This window comes from Paramisgurnus dabryanus, chromosome 12 (assembly GCF_030506205.2).
Source record: "Paramisgurnus dabryanus chromosome 12, PD_genome_1.1, whole genome shotgun sequence".
NCBI lineage: Eukaryota > Metazoa > Chordata > Actinopteri > Cypriniformes > Cobitidae > Paramisgurnus > Paramisgurnus dabryanus.
The window spans coordinates 14,331,175-14,355,106 of NC_133348.1; the positions used below are offsets into that span (position 1 = coordinate 14,331,175).

Below are 23,932 nucleotides of genomic sequence, written 5' to 3' on the forward strand. Positions count from 1 at the left end.
TGACTGATACGAAATGCTTTTTTATAAGCATTAGTGCTCTTGATGGAAGTTAGTGTGTGTAACACTAAACTATTTTTATTGATACTTTTCACTATATTAGGCATATTACAATAATCCTTTCTCAGTTCTTGGACGAAAGATTTTTTCTGTGCGTGTTGCAATGCATTCTGGGATTGCTTCATCTTGATTCAATTTGTTTAGCTTTTAGAACAGCCTATGGTGCTTTAAAAGTAGTGCCTTAGTAGGCAGTATGTGAGGTATTTTCTATTTCTGAGTTGTCTGCAGGTGTACCATGCTACTAAATGTTTTTTGTAGATACTAAAGGCTTCAAACAACTCTTTTCCTATGTCTCACCACATATTACTCATTGATTACTGCCAGAGGATATAGAAAGAGAATGTGTTTCTGAGCCTCAGTTAGTGTTTATATCTTCAGTAATCTCTTTTACCTTTTCTTTCCATGTTTCAGGAGCGCTTGCAGCAGTACAGTCGCATTTACGACCTGTCCAGATCCGAGCAATCAAAGGTGCACCATCTGGCCGTCACTATGGCCATGGACGGACAGCCTCTCGAATGGATCAAGCAGCTGCTTGCGGTCGCCGTGGGAACCAGCGACCTGTCGCCAAAGAGCATAGTAAAGGACGCAGTGGAGCGAATCATATCTGCTCTCAGGTACGATGTGCTGCGGTTCGGACAGTTTCTCATTGCCAATGTCTTAATTTCACCTTCATTTTTACTCCGTTTTATACCATAGCTCATTTAATGCTTAAAGTATCTGTCTCTCTTTATTGCTTATTCCTCTATTAACCTGTGTTCAAGTTGAATGTATTTAACTTGATTGAGGTGCAGTGCTGCCCTGCGCTCTGACCTTTGGTCTCTCTCTTTACATCCAACTTTTTGTATTCTCTGCTTTTAAGAGGTCGCTGCCTCCTTTCCTCCCTTGGCTGACTGGCTTTTAAAAAACAGTATTTGTTCTAATAGCAGTTTCAGGGTCAATGACAAAACAAGCTTCAAAAACAACTTCCATTCATACATGTGAATACACATTCATATCACATGAAAGCGTGTGACCAGTAGGTGATTGATGTGTCGCTAGTAGTAAAAATAGTAGTATCGCACAATCCTATTTTGTACAATAATAATCAAAGCAACCATAATGCTGTAAGCAGATTTGAATTCATGATGGATGCATAAAAAAATCTATTTGCCTAATATCATAACCGGTTACAGCACACATACTGTACGCAAGGGTCTGCATAGTAATTATACATTTTGAAAGTCTAATGTGGCTGCAGGTAAACACCTGTGTATGTTTAAATCTCTCATAACTTGTAAAACTATTTAAAGGTAAAATGTGTCATTTTTCGTGTGTTGGAATACTTTCTCTTTTGCAAATGTATTATTTAAAGACATTAGCAAATAAACCATTCATAGGTTGACATAACCACTGTTGCACCTTTAAAATTGCTTACTTTTTTAATCCAGCCTGAAAACTGCAATATTAGCCCAAGAATGTGGGGCGGAGTTATTTGTTTGATAGACAAATGGTAGACGATGAGTGTTTAAACAGTTTTAATTAATTCAAATCCATTTCCTATTTGTGCAAAATTAACTACTTAACCTTAAAGGAACAGTATGTAGGATTGTGGCCAAAACTGGTATTGCAATAACAAAACTTGTGGCTAAAACTGGTACTGCAATCACCCAACTAGTGGCCAATACACAAAATGACAACATTAACATCAGTTGAGGGCTGCATCTCCACTTTTTAAATGACAATATCCTGGCCAGACCACTGTTGTGAGTGATATAAGTATTTGAAATGAAAATTATTTCTAAATGTATAGTGACATATCAGGGCCATTTTATGATTAATTGATATAAATTTCTTACATACTGTTCCTTTAAAGTTACAGTATGTAAGAAATTTATATCAATTAATCATAAAATGGCCCTGATATGTCAGTAGACATTAAGAAATCATTTTCATTCCCAATACTTTTATCACTCACAACAGTGGTCCGGCCAGGATATTGTCATTTAAAATGTGGAGTTGCAGCCCTCAACTGATGTTTATGTTGTCATGTTGTGTATTGGCCACCAGTTGTGTGATTGCAGTACCAGTTTTGTCCACAATCCTACATACTGTTCCTTTAAAGGTACAGTATGTTTTTAGCTGCATACGTTTTTTTAACGTTGAGATTGCGAATTGCAACCAACCTCAAATTCGAAATTCAATGAGAAGCTACGATAGCTGCCACAGGACAAACATGTTGTTGTTTGAGACAATGTAGGGACAAAACATGTCTGTTGAACAGTTTGTCCGTTTAGGGCTACTGTAAAAATTATATGATTTCCATGTAAGGAGATCTGCGGTGTATGTAGTTAAAAATGTCTCATTCTACAGCCACCTTTCTACTGTACACGACATTCCGACACGACTTTCTGAGTTCGCCCCCTAGTGGCAGTCTTCATGAATTCTTTTATTGTAAATCCGTGTCAACATGGGAGAGAAGCTCATACCAGCGCAATAGTATAGTATATAGTATAGCTATAGTGAAATAAATAAATTGATACAAATGAATAAAACAATAAACAGCTTTGCATATATGACAAAGATAATACATAGTTTTTAAAGGGATACTTCACCGATTTAGCATTCAGCTTTGTATCTGTAGAAACCCGGCAGTATTACTGAATGACCATGTTTCCCTCCATCATTTCCCCCTGAGAGGAGAGATATCTGCATTTTGGTTCTGCAGAAAAGTCCTCCGATGATGCAAAAATCGTCATATTACATCATCGGAGGACTTTTTTGCAGAACCAAAATGCAGATATCTCTCCTCTCAGGGGGAAATGAGGGAGGGAAACATGGTCATTCAGTAATACTGCCGGGTTTCTACAGATACAAAGCTGAATGCTAAATCGGTGAAGTATCCCTTTAAGTGATTCAAGTGTTACTGATAAAGTTAAACAAAAAAAGGATAAGTAATTTTCACCTCACACACAGTTTTTTATTGGAATACACTGAAATATCGCATGCGGTGTAGCTGCACGGGTTAAAACATTTTAACGGATCCAATGCTCAAAACAGATCCGAAAATTATTCATCCGCAGGTGGTCGTCACCTCACGCAGCCCCTTTGCAACTCTACATAGGGAACGAATGACTTACGGTTTATCATGTACAGTGGAAAGGCGGCTTAAAGCAACACTTAAGAGTTTTTGCTCTTTGCTTTCCCTACAGGATGGAAGCGGAATTGTCCATTACCACTGTCGTAAATAATTTAGCCTACTGCAGCAAAGCTGGCTCTGATTGGATTGTAGGTCTGCCGTAAAGCAAGTTTTTGTAGTTTTCACTCAGACTACAGGACCGCGACCCGATGGTTGAAAACTTCTTTAGTGCGGTTTTGGCCGATAGAGGGCTGCAAAGCGAATGTGAAAGTGATGTTCACCCTGTTTCGAGTGGATGAACTGGACTGACCTTACAAATGTGCTTTTAGAAGAATCCTAAACCTTGTAGAAAGTCTTCCAAGAAGAGTTGAAGCTGTTATAGCTGCAAAGGGTGGGCCAACTCCAAAATAAACCCTATGGATTAACAATGGGATTTCATTCAGGTTCATGTGCATATAAAGGCAGGTCAAACATCAAATATATGCAATATTTGTCAAGAGATTTTTTTAAGTCTCCCATTGCCCCTTTAAACGCTTCACCTTGTATTGTGCAGTTATTGTGAATCTGTTTCTAAGACTGAACGCAGTTCAAAAGATCTAAAATGATTGTTTGTCCTATTTGACATTTTCTAATTTGACATTTATTTACTACATCATGTTTAACAGGTTTCAAGTATTGAATCACATTCTGTACAGCTTTACTAGCCAGTTTCCCAGCAGATTTTGCAGTGCTTGATGAATCAACCTGCTCTGCTGATCGCTCAAGATGTTCAAGTTCAATCTGTAATCAAGGAGGATAAGTGAAGGTCTCCTGTATAAGAGAAAGCCGTGGTCAGAAAAATGAAGATTGATTACACATTTAGGAACATGTGCTTTCATTTAAACACATCCTCCCCCTCAGGCTGCCCTCCACCCCTCTGCAGAATCGATTTATATTCTGTGCAACCGATGAAAACTTAAACAAGTTCCTGAATCCTGCCGCTGATTACTGATTCACAGAGGTGTGCAAATGAAACATTAACAATCAAATGACTTGGGCATTGCTCATTGTCACTGTTAAACTTTGGAAAGTTTTACTTTCTAGTACTTTTTAAGGACATCTGCAGTCTGTACCAAGCTGCTAATGATTGATATTTCTGTCCGTGGAGGAGAAGATTACTGTTACATTTAATGTATAAATAATCCTTTTGCAACATGTTGGAGGAAACTTGTGTACGTGAGTGTGTTTCTATACACTAGTGCAGTTTTAAAGATAATAATACCAGTATTTTTGTACAGTATTTTTGAAGGAACGCTAAAATATTCGGAAAATGTAAATTATGGCTTGCTGTTTATATTTGCTTCATTGTTCCTACAGTCGATCTTAGAAGGAAGTGGCTTGTATCCGCATATAGATTAAAAGTCAAAAAAGAAAACAATTAGGGCTCTTCAATTGATTCAAGTCAATTGATTCTCCTCCAACCGTGGTAAAGTGCCTTTGCCGCAGTTCAAACATTTACTTGGAAGATAGCTAGCCATCAACCGAACAGATGCTGATTGAATTCAGCTTGTTGATTTAACTTTCGGTTGTTGTTGAAATGTTTTGGTGTACTACATTTTCCATAGCTACTTATACATCACTGACAGCCAGGGCTTGACATTAACTTTTTTGCTCACCAGCCAAAGTGGCTAGTTGTTTTGCAAAGTTACTAGCCACTCAGCATTTTCACTGGCCACAATTTTGTTGCTGGTAAAATACATTTTATATTTTTGGCATCCTAAAATGACTTTAATTCGAGTAATTTTACTTAATTTAGCTACATTAGTTGCAGATTGAATTTCAAATGCAGACTGACCACCCAAAATAAGACTACATTATTTAGCTGGTATATCAGTATAGATCATATCATATATTTAGGTGCATGAAAAACATGCTAGAAATGCATAAATAGATTAACTTCTAATGAATATATTAAAACTGAGCAGGGGTGTAAAAGATTTACTGAAAAGATGAACACAAAAACCCTAGACAAACACTTTAAATATTTATTAACAACAGCAGCACACTTTTATATGCTTGATCGTGGTTTCTGTTAAAAGTACAAAAAAGACTTTTAATGGCAAATGTCGAGGGGTCATTATTGTTGCACAAAGTAGCCTACATTAAAATGATGCGCAAACCTCTCCACTGATTGGTTTCCATTAATTTCAGACAAAACTGGGATGTGTGTATTCAGGTTTGCGCTATGAAATTCTCTCCGCTCTTGCCCTGAGAGTGTGCACACACTTTAAATCTCTTCAATTACTTCCATGCAATTGTTTTATCGTTCCCGAAGTGTGCGTGTATGCGCTCAGACTGCGTCCCGTGCATTCGCAAATCTGTCTCTTGTAAAAAGGTGCCGCTTTTGTCCGCAACGTGAGCGTCCGCTGATCGTGCGCATGTCTCAACAAACGGTCTCAGTACGTTGCGCTGGGTGCTCATGCGAGTTGTAGTTTCCAAGTTTCATTGCACATTGTTTATAATTTCACATAACTTTTAAAAAAACGACAATAAAAAAAAATATTCAACCAGCCAACGTGGCTAGTGGGATTGGCTGTCTTACCCATACCCACTACAGCCGAAAATCTACCCGCATTTTTGCGGGTTGGGGGGGTTAATGTCAAGCCCTGCTGACAGCCTTGTAGAAGATCACAGCATTTTCATTTCAGGCGCCATGTTAAGCAAGTAAATGTTTATTTGAGGAGACACGGTTTTATTTCATAGCTCCCAATGCATCTTAAAGCACTGTTTTATCTTTGCAGTATATTTGATACGTTTACGTTGCAGACTCAGCAGGTAGATGAAAAACCAAGCGCTACTGTAGACACAATGGAGAAAGAAATAGCATAACATTAAGTTTTGAGGAATATAAGGAGAGTTGAAATAAACGTTGCCTAATTATAGAATAATCAATGGTGAACCTGAGAGTAATGTTTTAAATAATTCTGCACCTTTTTGTGCTATGGACACAAGAATGTAATGCTAAGTGGCCTTCTTTTGCCTTGGGCCAGTATGCAACCAAAGCCCCTTTAGGGAAGCCTGCAAGCTTCCCTGATAGCAATAGGCTCCGGGGCGGATCCGTAATCGCTCCGCTCCGAAGTGGGCAGCTTGGTTTGAATCCGTTGTGGATCGCACAGAGTTTTTTGCTATGCTATACACAGATAAAAAGAAACGGAGGCCACTTTTTTAATGAACAGATTAAAATGTAACCTTTAAAATGTAAACCGTAACGGACGGTTGTAACACTGTGAACACCTGCAACTGATGCCACTAATCATTATTAATTGGCTATAAAGAATACTGAAGATTGATATCTCCCCAATTAATCTATGATGCAACCAACCAAATCACCCTAAACAGTAGCATCGTTGTGGGATCGCCATGGCATCCACCCACAACATCATTATGGAGTTTGCATGGTCAAGTACCAGTCACATTTTCAAACCTGGTACATAAGAAAGGAAAGTCATCAGGATATTCTTGCAAAATTACTGCAATAATAATACTGCAGTCAACACAGTGTTGTACTGGATTGAAAAGTAATTGCAATGCAGATGCTTTAAACTTATTACCAGAGTACCACAAGAATGTCAGGCCAATTCTTTAAATTTAACACCCTGTGAACATTTTATTGTAGACTGCAGTGCTGATTTCAACAAGGGCAAAGCAGAAAAATGTTTCCCAACTTGCGAACTGCTAATTAAGTGCTACAGGACTGCCTGCAATAGAGAAACTAAATCACATTGTGTACAGGAAATACACGGTGTGTGTGATTTGATACAGTGAAGGGACACAGCTCAAGTAAATAATAGAAGGGGAGAGGGGGACTAGTTGCCGTATATCTCAGTAACTACGGTATGAGGTGTTAAGTGTAAGTTACATCAGAGGTTGCATTAGACTTTATTGTAAGTCAAAATGAATTATTATCCATCATTTTATATTTTAATTATGTAATTAATAGATTTTTGTTTACATTTTCATTTTTAATCATGAACTTTATGAGCATGAAAGTTAATACGGGGGTCTCCAAAACTTTTTGTGAGCAAGGGCTACTACAATGGATAAAACAATCTGGAGGGCTACTTTTTATTGTCTATATGTTATATGTTTAACATGCATGCAAAGCTAAGCTAATATTAAAAAAAATGTATAAATAAATATTAAAATTGAGGTTATTAAAGGCGGGGTGCATGACTTTTGAAAACCATTTTGGAAAAGGGAGTCGGGCCGAGTACCAAAACACACTTGTAGCCAATTAGCAATAAGGGGCACGTCTACTTATCAACATCGTTGCCTGGGTTGCATATGTGTGGGGGGGGTCTATCAAAAGGAGGTCCAGATTGTAATGGGGTAGGGGCGTGTTTAAATAAGGTGATTTCAAATGAGATCATGCACCCCGCCTTTAATAGAATGTGGTTTGATGGGCAACTCACAGACTCTGTGCAGGCAACCTTCTACCCGCGGGCACCATGTTGCAGACGACTGACTCAAAACATGTTTTTATTTGTGAAGTAAACAATCAGTCTCTCGCAGAATTTCACGTAGATCAAACTGTGCAGTGCTGCATTAAGTCAAATACGCACTTGCCAAAAGCTGGAAAGGGCTGGGAATTACATTTACAAGTTGTACAAAAACGGTTAAAATAACAGATGGCTTTTATGTTTTTCTGCCACTGCTAAAAAAAAATCACTGAAATGTTTTCGGTTAAAGCGACCTCTGAGTAACATATATGTGTATTTTGTAACTTTGTAAATTCTTTAAACTAAACTTTAGCTTATTGTATAATTTTTCTTCAACTTTTATATTTATAAACTAAATATAATTAAACAAGACATACAGAAACTTTTATATCTATATACTAAATATAATTAAAGACATACAGGGGTTACAGTAAGTAGTGTAATAATTGTATTCTAACAGTATGTGTATAATAAAAGCGAATTTAATATCAAAAGGTTGATATGTGATGCTGTCTATAAAATACAGGCGAAAGTCTCATAATCTAATTAGGAGCAAAGTTTGTTTTATTGCATTGATTTCTTACATTCTTGCATTGATCTTACTCAATCAATATTAAAGATATCAAGGTTATATTTTAACTGAATGTTCTTTATGTAGGACGATTTCATGTAGTTAGCAGTGAATATCTTGTAAAAGTAATGTTTACAGCCTGGTAAAAACGGGTATTTTAGTCTATATAGCAAATTTTACCCTTCATGACAACTTGGAGGGAGGTGAATTTTTTTGTAACTCATCTATTTTAATTATATTTAGCCTTATAGTTCTGCATAATTAAGGGAGTGGCCACTTGAGTGACAGGTGAACTGGCACTGCTGTCAGTACTGTGGAGCTAGGCGGCTGTGGTTTTAGCAACCAGCCACCTCAGCTTCACCCACGTCCCACCTCTTTACCCATTTTTAGTGATGCATGGTGACGCATGGCCAAGATGGCGATGGCATGCTCCACCAACTATTGGCTTCAAAAAGCTCTTCACAAACCTATGGGTGACGTCATGGATTTGTCCATAGACTGACGTCGAAAGACTGTAAAACATTTTTCAAAAATGGAAACTACTTTAGCTCCAATCTGTCTCATACTGCATTTTATACAGAAGATGAATGTTTTGTAAGCAATATAAAGAAATCTCTAATCCTTCCTAAATCATTACTTATATTACATTAACTGTGATCCCTCCGAACCAAAGAGTAAAAGGAAAGTACAAAATACAGTACAAGAAAACTGTTTTTTTTTTTGTTGATATCATGAGGAATGGCAAAGCAACATGTCCATAGGCCTCTGATGGCAACAAATGATTTATCAGCAGATTTCTGCAGTAAGAGCCAACAAATAAGAGGATGTTTGCATAAAAATGCAAAGCAATTATTAACAGAAACATAATTATGTGGTGCAGCCTCCTACATAAAAACGTAGCATTATCGCACCTTTAATGGGGGCAGACGGGCATGGCCAGAAGAGACGAGAGGAGCCCTGCAGCGATAACATCAGCAGAGGACATTAAGATTGCTCAGTGTGAAAATCTATTCCTCTGGTGTCCGCGCACACACATAAACACAAAGTTTGCAGTCATAAAGCTGCTCAAAAGCCTCAAGACATTGAATCAAAACTCAAGCTCTGTGTTTCTCTCTCTCTCTCTCTCTCTCTCTCTCTCTCTCTCTCTCTCTCTCTCTATCTATCTATCTCTCTCTCTTTCTGTATGTGTGTGTGTGTGTTTTCAGTGGTGACAAGGACGCTTTGAAAGATTATGCAGACCCCTTGAAGGTACTGGAAGGAATTGTTGCAGCAGTGCACACTAATGTACAGAGCGGGTAAGTGCTTCTTTGTTGCTCTGTCCCCATTTACCAAGCTATTGAAGCCAAATGCCTTGTGGTTAACCTCGAAGAAGAAGAACAGATGGTTTTTCATGCATAAAGTCTATAATTTATGTCTAAATAAGAATACAAAAGGATAAGATATTACTAACAAGATGAGAAGCAATGTATATAAAAACCAACCTTCAATATGTACAACATACTTAAAGGGACAGTCCACTTTTTTAAAATATGCACATTTTCCAGCTTCCCTAGAGTTAAACATTTGAGTTTTACTGTTATGGAATCCATTCAGCTGATCTCCGGTTCTGGTGCTACCACTGGTGCATCCATTGAATCTGATTAGACCATTAGCATCGCGCCAAAAAAGTAACCAAAGAGTTTCGATATTTTATTCTATTTAAAACTTGACTCTTCTGTGGTTATATCGTGTACTAAAACCGACAGAAAATTAAAAGTTGCGATTTTCTAGGCAGATATGGCTAGGACTACACTTCCATTCTGGTGTAATCTCCGGGTCTGGCGGGACCACTTTAGCATAGTTTAGCATAATCCATTGAATCTGATTAGACCATTAGCATTGCACAAAAAAATAACCAAAGTGTTTTTATATTTTTCCTATTTAAAACGTAAAAATTAAAAGTTGCGAATTTCTAGGCAGATATGCCTAGGAACTATACTCCCATTCTGGCGTAATAATCAAGGACTTTGCCGCCGTAACATGGCTACAGCAGGCGCAATGATATTATGCAGTGCCCGAAAGTAGTCCTTGCTATTAAAAGTTACCAAGGGGACTATTTTTATATAAAGTTGTTGGCAGCAAAGTTGTTGATTATTATGCCAGAATGAGAGTATAGTTACTTTTTAGTGCAATGCTAATGGTCTAATCAGATTCAATGGATTATGCTAAGCTATGCTAACAGTGGTACAGCCAGACACGGAGATTGGCTGAATGGATTCCAAAACGGTAAAAATCAAATGTTTAACTCTAGGGGAGCTGGAAAATTAGCATATTTTCAAAAAAGTGGAGTGTCCCTTTAAATACAAAAAATGCATTCTTTGCTTGGTCTTTTATCTTGGTGATATCATGGTTATTTTATCTTAATGCATTTTAGTGGGAACATGGTCACATCCGAGGACATGCTGAACTGGTTACGACCTTTTTGCGGGGACGATGCCAAACCCGTGCGACCCCGGATCGAGGTTCTGCAGATTCTGGAACAATCCTTCAACCTCAGCGATCAGGACATCCACCTACTGGTGTTCTTCAGGAGCCAGGCGGTTCTAAAAGCCTGCTGGCCAAACAGAGAGGTATGAAAAAATCTGCGTATAACAACACTGGCCTGAAATGCGATTTGCATTTCACACATAAATATTATTACAGTGTTTCCACATCTCCGATTCGGTATTAGCCCATTTCGTCTGTAAGGTGCCATAAATGTAATCTCATTTTACAGAGCGGGCCTTTGTGAGTCAGTATTTGCTTATAGCAACTGCTTAACTATTCTCACACATGATGTGCGTGTGTGAAGGAGTGAGATTTATTTTGCCAAGGGATTAGCGACTGCCTGCTCGGCCATGCTCTTTCTCCTAACCTCGTGTTGCTTTGGTGTCGTTCCGCCTTGTTCTGTGTTGTTCTCTGTCTGTCTGCATGCATCGGTGCGAGAACCAGAAAGGGAATTATTATATAGAACAGCTATGAAACTTTTCATGCCTGTCAGTGCTTTCCTCAGGAGAACGGCCTTGTGAATATTTAGAAATGAAAGGGAAATCAGATACAGCGCTGTACACCATAGGCACATTCAGTTTGGCTACAGGAGCCTGATGGGACGATGAACGACCAGATTCAAGGTCGTTTCTAACCATTTTGACGCCCTAGGCAAAACCCATATTTGCACCCCCCAAACAAGATCATGTTACTTCCATAGTATTTGCTTTTCCTACTATGTAAAGTAATGGGTACCATTAACTGTGTGCTTACCATTATTTATCAAAATATCTTCTTTTGTATTCAACAGAAGGAAGAAACATACAGGTTCAGAACAACATGAAAGAGTTTTCATTTTGCGGTCAACTATCCCTTTAAATACTCTTTAGTTTAAAAGTTTTCTGACATTAGGACAAAAGCATTATCTTAATACACACAAGCGTTAATCCATTTACCTCCAAATCACATAATTTATTCTTTCACCAAACTTTTTTATGCAAATGACTATTTATGTAAGCAAACCCTATCATATGTCTGATTTGACTTCAAAGAGGATTATTCAACCAATTGTTTAATAGAATAATTACATGCAACTTTTAATCTTTGTGGGTTCAAAAAGAGCCATTCAAGATCCCCATAAGTAGATGCAGTTTTCCATCAAACCGATTAGCATTATTTAGTGGTAAACAACAACATAACAAACTGTTAATGGGCTCAGGGCAACAGAGAGTCAACTATAAAAAGCTTTTTTATAGCAAGTAATGGTTGATTTTAATGCTTAATAGCATGCAGGACATTTTAAAAGACGCTTAAACTTCAATTGTATTGCTTGCTAGGAACTTTACATCATATCCCTATTGTATCCCCAGTTTGATTTGTTTTCCTCGATGAAATGAATTATTCTTCAGTTTGAGAGATGAAGGGAGTTATAATGAGAAGTCATGCCCTGAAGGAGGAGGAGTCATTAAAATGGACATATTGAGGGAAAGGAATGGTATTGGCTTCTTCTCACTGAGGCATGGCGTCCTTTAACGGTTGGCCAAATGCTCTGAGGCCTAAATCGTGATTGGAAGCGCTGAGCCGGGCACGTGCGACCCCCGAGGTAAGCATCGAGCCTCGGGACGCTGGTGCGGTAATTCCGCCTGCGGAGAACTAGGCACAAGCCTCTGGTTATCTGATAGCTCCAGGTGTTTGTGTGGTGTATGTCTTTATTTTTGTCTGGCTTATGCCCGCAGGGTTGTGTGTGTGTGTTTGTGTGTATTTAACACTTCTACCCCTGTATCCCAAACTCATCAACTCCTAAATCGCACACTCGCCCAGTCTGTAACTCAGTGCCATAGCAACCACGACTTCACTGTTGCCAGGACTTGATCTGCGTTTCGTGTTTGTTTTGTGGCATCTTCTGTTCCTGTTTATTTACTGTTGTTGTTTACTTTAGCTCGCGTGTAGCTGATGATATAGTGCGGTTGAGCTTTATCAAAGCCGAGTAGGGGCCGTTCTTTCAAATCTACAAAGAGGAAACGTGTCTGCGCTCGTATGAAGAGAAATATCCGTGTTTGTGTGAACTGAAAGTTCAGGCTTGTTTATTACGCTTGTTTATGACTTTGATGGCAAAATGTGCCAATGTGTCTCATATGATGTACTTTACACCGTATATAGGCTTGGTTATCTAGTGTATGAGTTTTCGAAGGGTAGTAACCTCAGATGAAATGTGATTTTTTTCTAAACTGAATCATCTGTTGTTTATAGTTTAGGGACATGGCCTGTAATGGTGTGGGGGATGTTTTCTTGACACACTTTAGGCTCCTTAGTGCCAATTGGGCATCATTTAAATGCCACGGCCTACCTGAGCATTGTTTCTGACCATGTCCATCCCTTTATGATCACCATGTACCCATCCTCTAATGGCTACTTCCAGCAGGATAATGCACCATGTCACAAAGCTCAAATAATTTCAAATTGGTTTCTTGAACATGACAATGAGTTCACTGTACTAAAATGGCCCCCACAGTCGTCAGATCTTAACCCAATGGAGCATCTTTGGGATGTGGTGGAACGGGACCTTCGTGCCCTGGATGTGCATCCCACAAATCTCCATCAACTGCAAGATGCTATCCTATCAATATGGGCCAACATTTCTAAAGAATGCTTTCAGCACCTTGTTGAATCAATGCCACATAGAATTAATGCAGTTCTGAAGGCGAAAAGGAGTCCAACACAGTATTAGTATGGTGTTCCTAATAATCCTTTAGGTGAGTGTATAAGGGTAACATTAACTGTTTTTTATTAACTGGGGATACAAGCAGTCACACAGCACTTTTTGTTCTATTAACTTCTATCCATAGGCATTTGAATGTGTCAGACCAGTGTCAAGTTGCATAAACATAGCCGTAAGGTTAAGGGCCTGTTTACACGAGAACGCTCGACGGTATAAACGTAAAAATATTTTATCGGATGTGCCTTTCGCTTACACAGCAACAACGTTTTTGGGGCTTAAAAACGCAAAAAAAGTAAAACCATCTTCCAGAGTGGATATCTTAAAAACGCTCTACCGTCACGTTCCCGTCTAAAGGGTAAAAATGCAAAAGTCTGCTCATGGTGGATCTCGTGGCATATGCACTTACGTCACAGGCATGCGCCGGTTCAGGAACATAACAACAAACATGTCGGATTATTTCCATACGTCGGACCTTCAAGTTGCCATAGCACCTTTGATAAATATACAAGTTTTTTAACATACATTTTTTAACATGCTGTATACTTGTGCTGTTTAATTTACAAAAAGCTGATATTGAGAAAATGGGAAGACCCAGAGAAGATGATGAGAGAGCGGTTGAACATCTCTTTCACTACCTGTCAATGCATTTTGATAAATCTCACAATAACATTCATCAGGTGTGAATGAAGACTGCTTTCACTTTAAAATCACACACTTGGGCTCAGCAGAAATCAGCCTGGCTGGAAAGCTATTCGGTAGGGCAAACGTGTTCTCGCTGCTGTGTTGAGGTTGCACTTTTTCTTTAGTTATCACAAATTGCCCTGACAGTCAACTCAACAGCTTGTTTCTCGGCTTGCACTCAGAGCAGGTCAAAAGCATACATATCTTTTTTTCAGGGATCAGAAATTTTATCGACGTCAATGCATTAAATCTAATCAACATTAAATATTAATATCATCTAATTATTGTGATTAGATGATAGTAATGCGCTTTAGCTAAATGATTTTTTAAAGCTAAACTATACAGGCTGTACAATTCTGCATGATTGTCCTTTTAATCGTTTATCAGTCTTTTTTATTTTTATGATATAACAAATTCAACATGACTGAGAAAATATCTCTGAAATATGGACAGAAAAAAATGACTATATTTTTTTATTGAGGCACAAAATACTGTAAGATATTTCTGTTCTTTTGTGATTTAATAATTCATGCATCAGAGAATAAATATGCGATTATGGACTAATTGGGTTTTGCATTTTTAATCTGTCTGTAGCTTTTTATGTTTTCAATTACCCCGTTATTAATGGCGAGGTGGCACCCAATCTGTTGTCATTCAAATATTACAGCGGCTGTCATTGGTCACGGCTGCTCATTGGCCAAGTTTTCGTTCTGAGCCAGTAATGGTATTGCTTTGATTTGTGTTTTATAAGATGCTGTCGAACATCCTTGCGAATTATTTCGGCTCTTTAATTTCAGTGTCACAAATAATACAAACAATTTATTTGACCTCTGCCAAAAGATCACTGTAAGTAATTGGATTTGATTGAAATAATTTACATTGTTTTCTAATAAGCACAGTTCCCTAAATTTTAAGTTAATTCTTTGTTTGTCATTTGCCAGTATTGATCGGTCGGCCTACATATCAAATTCTCTTAATTTGGAATCGCATACAGTTTTGTTTAAATCTACTTCCCGATGGCAAATGGGCATGGATTTCAGTGTCTCAATTTTGGCCATGCATCTGACAAAAATGACACGGTCCCTTTGAGCGTTGACTTTTCGTTTGGCAAACCACAGCTGCTTTGTCGGACTGAATTGAAAATCTTCATTTGGCAGGTGTTTGTGTCCCAGTGTCCCTTGTTTATTTGTACCCTGAAGTAGTTATTGATGTAATGACTCGAAATGAATATGAGGACTATAGTAAGTGGTGCATTTGTGGGTCCGTGTGTACAGACAAGTGTGCACAGGAGTGTGTTTTTGGGATCAGACATGGAGGTTGTACCGTTGCCGTGGTCTCTTGACTTGATAATCTGGGCTCATTTGTCATGATAGGAAGCTGTCAGTGTTTAGATTAAACAGTAGGGTTTCTGTTTGTGTGTGTGTGTTAAACCGCAGACAAGCTTAATGACTGGGGTTAATGTGGTCATTAAAACAAGGTCTCCGTTCCCCTCGGAGTGGATGCTTTAATATGCCCGTGCTTAGCAGTGCCAGTTTAATGTCTTCATTCAGATGTGTGTGTGTGTGTGTGTATACTTGGCTGCTTGTTGATTACAAAGGAAAGGCTAAATACTCCTCAAGGCTGGCACTGATGCCCCTGTTGGATTTGTTTCTGTTTGTTAACATCTGGTTTAGTGTTTCATGGTTTAAATGTGTGCTCATTCTTGTAAGCAAATTCGTGCTTGCATCTTTATAACAACATCAGAAAGAGATTTATTCTTCCATTGTAAAAGTAAATTACATTTATGCAGTTATCCATAGCGACTTACAAGTGCATTCACTGTACATTTTTTAAAGGCGGGGTGCATGATTTTTGAAAACCACTTTCGAAAAAGGAATCGGGTGAGTAACAAAACACACTTGTAGCCAATCAGCAGTAAGGGGCGTGTCTACTAACCAACATCATTGCATGGGTTGCGTATGTGTGGGGCAGGTCTATCAAAAGAAGGTCCAGATTCTATTGGGTAGGGCGTGTTTGTTTAGGTGATTGGTCAACATTGGCCTTCAGAGATCATGCACCCCGCCTTTAATATCAGTATGTGTGTGTTCCCAAGGATCGAACCTGCCACTTTTGTGCTTCTAATACAGTGCTACCAGTTGAGCTACATGCACTGTACTGTACATAAAGAGAAACAGTAATTGGGTTTGCTTTGTGTGCCATTTTGTGCCACCAGGAAGGTTTTCTGACTCCTCTGAAAACTCACACAAACTTGCATGTCTTCAAAATGTCACCGTGATGTAACATAAGACCCACTGGCATTATGTCAGGTCTGGTGTGTCACGAGCGCTTTTGTATTTCACATGTGTTAGGATATCTGTCTTTGGCTCCGCCTCTGTGACAGAGCCTCGGGCCATGCTTACATCATCAGCCCCTGTCACAGACTTCAAGTGTCAGTAAGTTTCACTTGCTGTACACTTCTGCATTAACTTCTTAACTGAGCTCCAGCTTTCTTTAAGCTGTAGTACAAATAGATGGACACCAAATTTCTTAACACTTACGCTTTAAGTTTCCTTATTGAATGACATTGTGTTGGACTGCAGACAGACACATGACTGACAATTGCTTTAAATGTATAATTTAAAGAGACGTGTAAAGGCTGACAGGAATTTACATACAGTATGGGGAATAAGTATACGTTTACATTATGTTTCCATTTATGCATCTGGCGGATGCTTTTATCTAAAGTGACTTATAGTGCATTACAAGGTATATATTTTATTTGTAATCCCACATCGATTTTTCAGCAAAGTGCATGAAATATAAATAGGATGAACAGCAGCATGCAAAGAAGATTTTTTTAGAAGTGTTGGTATTTGCCAAAAAATCAAATACCAATGGAATATAAAGTGACTAAAGTGATATTTGTGTAAATAAGGCATTTTAATTACTGGCTAATAATCTTTTAATTGCCATTGAAGTAAAATTACTGAACCGAAACACTAGAGCCTGATTACAAGAAAACATGTTAGATGCACTTAGCGGATTTTGCATCTGAACTCCTTGAATGAACTACAAATGATGAAAAGTCTAGGAACATACGTATAAATTATTTAAGCAGGCCTGAGTTCAGGACTGAAATCAGGCGGTCAGTGTTATTGGTGACTCAGCTTTGACTTAGTGTTCTCGGCAATGAAGAACACGCGTAACATGTGCTATATATAGAAACTGTTTTACATTTGAGGAGCTTTGACAGATTTATGTCAGCACTGAAAAGAGATTGCATGCTCCATGTGCACCTTGTAACCCGCAGACAGCCATGATCCATCAAAGACCTCTGCCCCTGACCTAAAGCTCCATTAACACAGGGTCACATGTTATTGCAAAGGGGGCTAAAGACATAACGATTTGTGTGATCTTTTCTTCTTCACTATAAAGGTGCAATGTGGGACTTTTATAAGAATTTACATAACTATATTATCAGTGGTGTTTAAACCCGTTGCATAATGTATGTTATTGTTTTTATTACATTAGAACAGTGTTTTAAAATATGAACATTACAAGTGGGGCATGACAACATTTTTGTGCCCATCTCTATTAAATCCTTTAATTATTGACTGTACACTCAAAATGAGACATTAAAATATAAGCCTAACTTAAAACTTAAAAATGTTAATTGCAGCAGAACAAAAACTTTAATGTGGAGAGGCGGTATAGGAGATAGTAGGTATAAAAGTTAACAATAGATAAGTGTGACACGGGATGGAAAGAAAACTGGAGATTCGGCACCACCAGAGAAAACAAAGACAGACAGTAAACCTAATCAACCAAAAAGCCAGCCGAAAAGAAAGTATAATGTCTTTTGTCAGAGACAAAATGCAAACTTTTTAACAAAGTCTTAGTTCATTTCAAGTGATAATACATTTGCACGTTACATGTTTCTATTGAAAGTGTTTAATTATGTTGCAAAATGTGATGAGATTAAATACATTTCAACAGTTAAACTTGAAAATAATGAAAATAATGTCATTAATAAATCGCCCTCATGTCGTTACAAACTCGTGAGACCTCTGTTCATCTTCGGAACAGTTTAAGATGTTTTAGATTTAGTCTGAGAGCTTGTTTGACCCTTCATTGAAAATCTATGTACGGTATACTGTCCATGTCGAGAAAGGTAATAAAAACATCACCAAAGTAGTCCATGTGACATCAGTGGGTCAGTTAGAATTTGTTGAAGCATCAAAAATACATTTTGGTCCAAAAATAACAAAAAATACAACTTTATTCAGCATTGTCTTCTCTTCCACGTCTGTTGTGAAGCGCATGCGCGAGACTAAAGTCATTTGACTGCAGTGACGCGGATGACGTACGGCGCAGCTGACGTGTTATCTGGTGCGCCCCAGCTGGGTTTTTTTGTCCTCCTGGCTTCATTTACAGTCTGAGGGAGATGAACGCTGTAAGTTTGAAAACAAAACTTCGCAAACATGTCTGAGGATAACACGTCACTGCAGTCACGTGACTTTAGTCTCTCGCATGTGCTTCACAACAGAACCGGAAGAGAAGACAATGCTGAATAAAGTTGTATTTTTTATTTTTTTTTTGGACCAAAATGTATTTTCAATGCTTCAACACATTCTAACTGACCCACTGATGTCACATGGACTACTTTGATGATGTTGTTATTACCTTTCTGGACATGGACAGTATACCGTACATAGATTTTCAATGAAGGGTCAACAAGCTCTCAGACAATGTTTGTCCTGTGGCAGCTACTGTAGCGTATCTTGTGTTTCTAAATTGAGGTTGGTTACAATTTGCAATCTCACCACTAGAAGCCAACATTACCCATTTAAATGTGATATTTTTATATTGTGGTAATAGTCATTAACAAATGATAGTAACTATTAAGTTTGTCCACTCCTGGTTAACCATTTTCACAAACTCCCTTAAAATAGGTGAAATGAAAGGTTCTTCCCAATGATTTGGTAGAAGAACCAGTTTTGGTTTCCCAAAGAACCATTCAGTCAAAAGTAGATTTTTTACTTATTTATCATCTAATGAACCTTTTTCCATTACAAAGAGATGTTTGTGTTTCTTTGTACAGAAAGAACAGAAAAGTTATTTGAATATTAAGGTTCTTTATGAAAGCATGCTGCCAAAAATGGTTCTTTATGGCACCATGTAGCAGCTTTGTTTTTAGCCTCTTATGGAACGGCTGAAATTCCACAAGGGGGCGCATTTGTTCCTCAGACGTTGCACAATAAACATGACATCCGAATATATTCATTATAAATCATGAATGAAAAGTGAGATTCGAACGAATGTCTGTTAGTGAACTTATTGTATACACTATTTATATCGTAATTCGGTCAGAAACTTCAAGATTGTGAGATGAACAAATCGTTTTGGATTAAAAGGCTTGGATATTCCATTTCCTTTGACTTTTGGGGATTTATGAACAATTTGTTTTGGACAATTTCACCGAAGCGGATAAAGGAAAGATTTTGAAGGTAAGTAAATATCCTAAATCGGCGCCGCCCGGTTCAGGTAACTAACAACTAGATTACAGTTTTATGACTGCTAAAAATCATATTATGCTTTCTGTGTGCGCTTAATGGAATCCCGAAAGTCTAAGCTTTACAACGATGTGCCGCATGACCGTATATTTTGAAGATTTAATGCTTCAAAGTTACAATGACGTAATGCAGCCTCACGTGCAAGGGAGGGGGTGTGCCGTGTACGGCACAGTGTTCCTTATCAGGTTAAGGGTGTACTCCAAATATATATTTGTCTCAGTAGTTTTCTACCTTCTTTAATTAAAGTGCACCTCTGCTTCCAGCCCATGCTGGAGTGTATATATCTCTTTACAGTTTTCTACAGTAGATGTTTGTCTTTTCAACACGTGATCGGAATACCAACATTCCATATTGGTCATTCCATAGCTCCCCAACACTGGGATTTGAAGCTGTGGTACATTCAGAGCGCAGGATAGTCTCTGGCAGCGGGGACTCTGTGCTTTAAGGAGATAAGTGTTATATTTTATCTGAAGGCTGAATTATAGTCTCGTTGTACGCATACGTTAGTTTCCGCTTACAGTGTGCATGATGCAAATTTCATTATCAGAATAGTTGTGTAGGCCACGTGCGTGCATACGTTCACGTTAAAAACAGACTATACTCCGGGCTTGAGGAAGTGGTGTTTAAGCTGGGGGGCATGGGATGGTGAGATTTAAAAAAAATATATTCATACATCATAAACTGAATTAAGACGACTACAAAAAGAGCAATAAAAATGGTGGCTACAAACCAACAGCACTACATTTTATCATAAAATATGTTTTGTTTTGTTTAATTCAAATTTTTTGAACAGTTTATGTCATGAATTTTCTCTGGTGCGGTGCATAAAATAGACTGTTTTTGCTGACTGCTGTTTTTCATGGTGTTATTTCTGTGTGCCTTTATTGTCATTACACATCATTTACATTCCTGTTGACCAACAGTGAAGTCCTTGGTTTGGTCAAACAAATAGATAAAGTTTTGGATCCATGGTGTAGCTTTTGGCATGTGATTTTTGGACAGATGGTGTTCTGGTGTTTGCGCAGGTGATGCAGGTGGAAGTTCTGCCATTGGCGTGTGACACACTTTGCTTCCCTTGTCACATGACCTGTAGCAAACATGTCCTGTGTCAGTACTTTAATAGAGGAATTTAAGGTCCCAGTGTCATCTGTGTCTATTCTCAGGACAGGTGAAATAGTGCACAGCTGTTAAATGTTACTGTAAGTCAGTTTTATGTAGCATATAGGTACATATGGTTGGGCATTCTCTGTATAGAGATAAGAGAGATACAGTACGCTCTCTCTCTCTGAATTTCTCTCTCTTGCTTTCATACAGTGTCTTGGGGTTGTCATTGTATAATTTTCTAGTTAAGTGGTGCATAGCAAATAAGGGTCAGTACTCTGATCTGTCTTAGAAAGAAAGAAAAGAAATGAAAGAAAGAGAGAGAGGGGGAGATTGCTGTATCATGGGTGTGGTAAAATCAAATTGGCTTTTAACTTGGCTTTTTTCTCCCAGCGTTTAAAATCTCAGAATTTGTGCTGATGGTGAAACACTGTTGGCATTTCAAAGCATTGATCCATACAGTCCATCGGGAAATGATTATCGTGCGAGCGAGCGTTCGTGCATGCATGCGTGTTGTTTTTAAAGCGCTGCATCAAGTGAGTTTGGCATATATTGTTTCTAGGGTGTGATCAAGATGCTTTTCACCCTTTAAATGCACTGCCATCGTCTCTATGACCTTTGCTGCCTCGAGGGTTGGTGCAATGAGTTTCCCATCAATACGTACCAGCAGTGCGTGAATGACTGTTTGACTGCTCTTAATAACATCTGAGAATGGTTCTTAACAACATTGCAGAAAAGTTTCTCACTCCACTGAGCCGTGCACTGCATTACTCCCAAATTGGACATAAGCTGAAACATACAGAAACTGAAGTACTCCAACACATGTTTTCGGTATCCTCTGGTAAATCAACGCCTTAGCCCTCTATTTGAGTGTTTAAAGGAAAATATGAAGGTTAAATGGATGTTTGAGCGGTGATGCATTTCTCACCAGCCCTGAAAAGCATTTGAATTTTTGTAGTCTACGCATAATTGTCATAATCTGCTTCATTGAGCTGAAATGCCGGCACTTTTAAGAGATACTGATGAAGAATATGAGTGTCATTTTTCATTACCTTTACAAATTATCTTAAGTTAAATACTGATTTAAAAAAAAAAGATTTTTAAAGGAAAACACCACAGTTTTACCTCAAAGAATTAATAACATAATCAATAACTGAAGAGCACATAGTTTGCACCTCTGCGACCTCGGCGCACAGTAAAATCATCAAACGCAATACTCTTCCGCCATACAATATAATTCTTATTTTTATCCACTTAAAAAATTGCCACGTTTTATTTTTTGCCACCATACTTACTCGTGTAACTACTCATGTAACAGTCTTTAAATAGGGGAAACATGGAAGTGTTTGGTGGCTTCATAATTCATCCCTGTTTGGATCCTAAGGAATGAATTGGGCTAGGCTAAATGCTAACTCATTCATGACAAGCTGTAAAAAGATTAAGTGCACATATTGAAAAAAGATGAGTTTGTATTAATTTGTCTAAGTTGAGGCAAGAACATAGTAAAATATTGAAAAACTGTGGTGTTTTCCTTTAAGTGTTACATTTGTTTATCATCGTGGAGCAGTTTGGATTTATTTTGTGACGGATGGATGCACAATTTTGGACTTGAAGGACTGGACCCTGTAACTTTACATTTCATTAACTAAAAGATTTAACACATTTTCTAAAAATTACTGAAAATGTGTTTGTCTGAAAAATGATGGAAATGCATTGCGAAAATGGATTTTCAAGAAAAAATCTTAGTATTTTTGTTTTGTTTCAGTAGAAATATCAAAAAATTCTTAAATTAAGATGCTTTTTTTGATAAGCAAAATGACCCAAGAAAATAAGTCTAGATTTTAGAGCAAAAATATAAAATTTAAGCGATTTTGTGCATAAAACAAGCAAAAAAAAAACATCTGCCAATGGGGTAAGCAAAAATATCTTGAACATTTTTCTTAAACACTAAATTCAAGAAAAATTCAAGAAAAATTTGCTTACCCCATTGGCAGATTTTTTTGCTTGTTTTCTGCACAAAATCACTTAAATTTTATATTTTTGGTCTAAAAACTAGACTTATTTTTTTGGGTCGTTTTGCTCATTATCTTAATTTAAGAATTGTAGATATTTTTTACTGAGAACAAAAATACTATGAATATTTTTTCTTGAAAATATTTTTTTGCAGTGTATGCATCTCGAACGGCTTGGGGTTGAGTAAATCATGGGTTTTAAATAATTTTTTGGCCAAACTATCCCTTTAACAGTGTTTATAAGTCAGAAAGCATGAAATAGCTTTAACTCCCCTTTAATAATTCATAAGGATTCATTACTTGCATATATAAATATAGGTTAGATAAATTAGGATAGTTAAATTATTGTGGCTGAGGCTTCTTTAATATTAGACATTATAGAAAGGAATTTAGAGTTTAAAGTTCATTGTTTATGTTAATCAAATTGAAACCATGTATATCACTGACCTGTTGACCTGTTGTCATGACCTGTTGTTTTTCCAAATGATCAGAATTGGCGGTTGATCTGACAGACAGTGCAAGTTTGAGTCTCATGGTTCCAGATTCAATTTCCACCTCTTATCACCAAGGTGTTTTTGGTGTTCAGAAACTGATAATCTCCTGTGAATTTCACCCAGTCTCTAAAGTTTACTGAAATTGGTGTGAAAACAAAAATCGTTGGCAGGTCTGCTGTTACTGACAATAGCCACCCGTTACAACAGTGCCATCCGTAAGTCAAACCTCGACGACTCTTAAATCCAAAGCGACAGCACATTACGTTTTATGATTTTGTGCATTTCCTGGAAATCAAACCCCATGACCTTCTGATGGCTAGCTTCATGCTCTGCCAGTCGAGCTATGGGAGGAGATAGTAGACCACAGCGGCATCCACTCTGTTCAGCTGTGATATGCAGATGGTAGGGTCAGAATTTGGCATAAACAGCATGAATCCATGGATCCATCCTGCTTTGTGCTAATAATGATGGTGATGGTAGTGTAATGGTGTGGGGAATATGTTTTGTTCATTTGAGACTTATTGACCATCATTTACTGCCATAGCCTGCCTGAGTGTTTCCGTTGACCATGTGTGCCCCTTTATGGCAAGAGTAACAAGATTTTGACAGGATAGCGCAGCGTGATGCAAAGCACCTGTCAACTCAGG

At 37.9% G+C, this 23,932-nt stretch overlaps 1 protein-coding gene across 1 annotated transcript in view; it reads left to right on the forward strand.

The window, feature by feature from the left end:
• Positions 1-23,932, forward strand: part of nbas (NBAS subunit of NRZ tethering complex) — a 205,906-nt gene that overhangs the window by 147,015 nt on the left and 34,959 nt on the right. Inside the window, exons 46-48 of the mRNA XM_065256755.2 lie at positions 469-671; positions 9,427-9,516; positions 10,635-10,830. Of these exons, the coding sequence (XP_065112827.1) occupies positions 469-671; positions 9,427-9,516; positions 10,635-10,830 (489 nt within the window). The remainder of the gene's footprint in view (positions 1-468; positions 672-9,426; positions 9,517-10,634; positions 10,831-23,932) is intronic.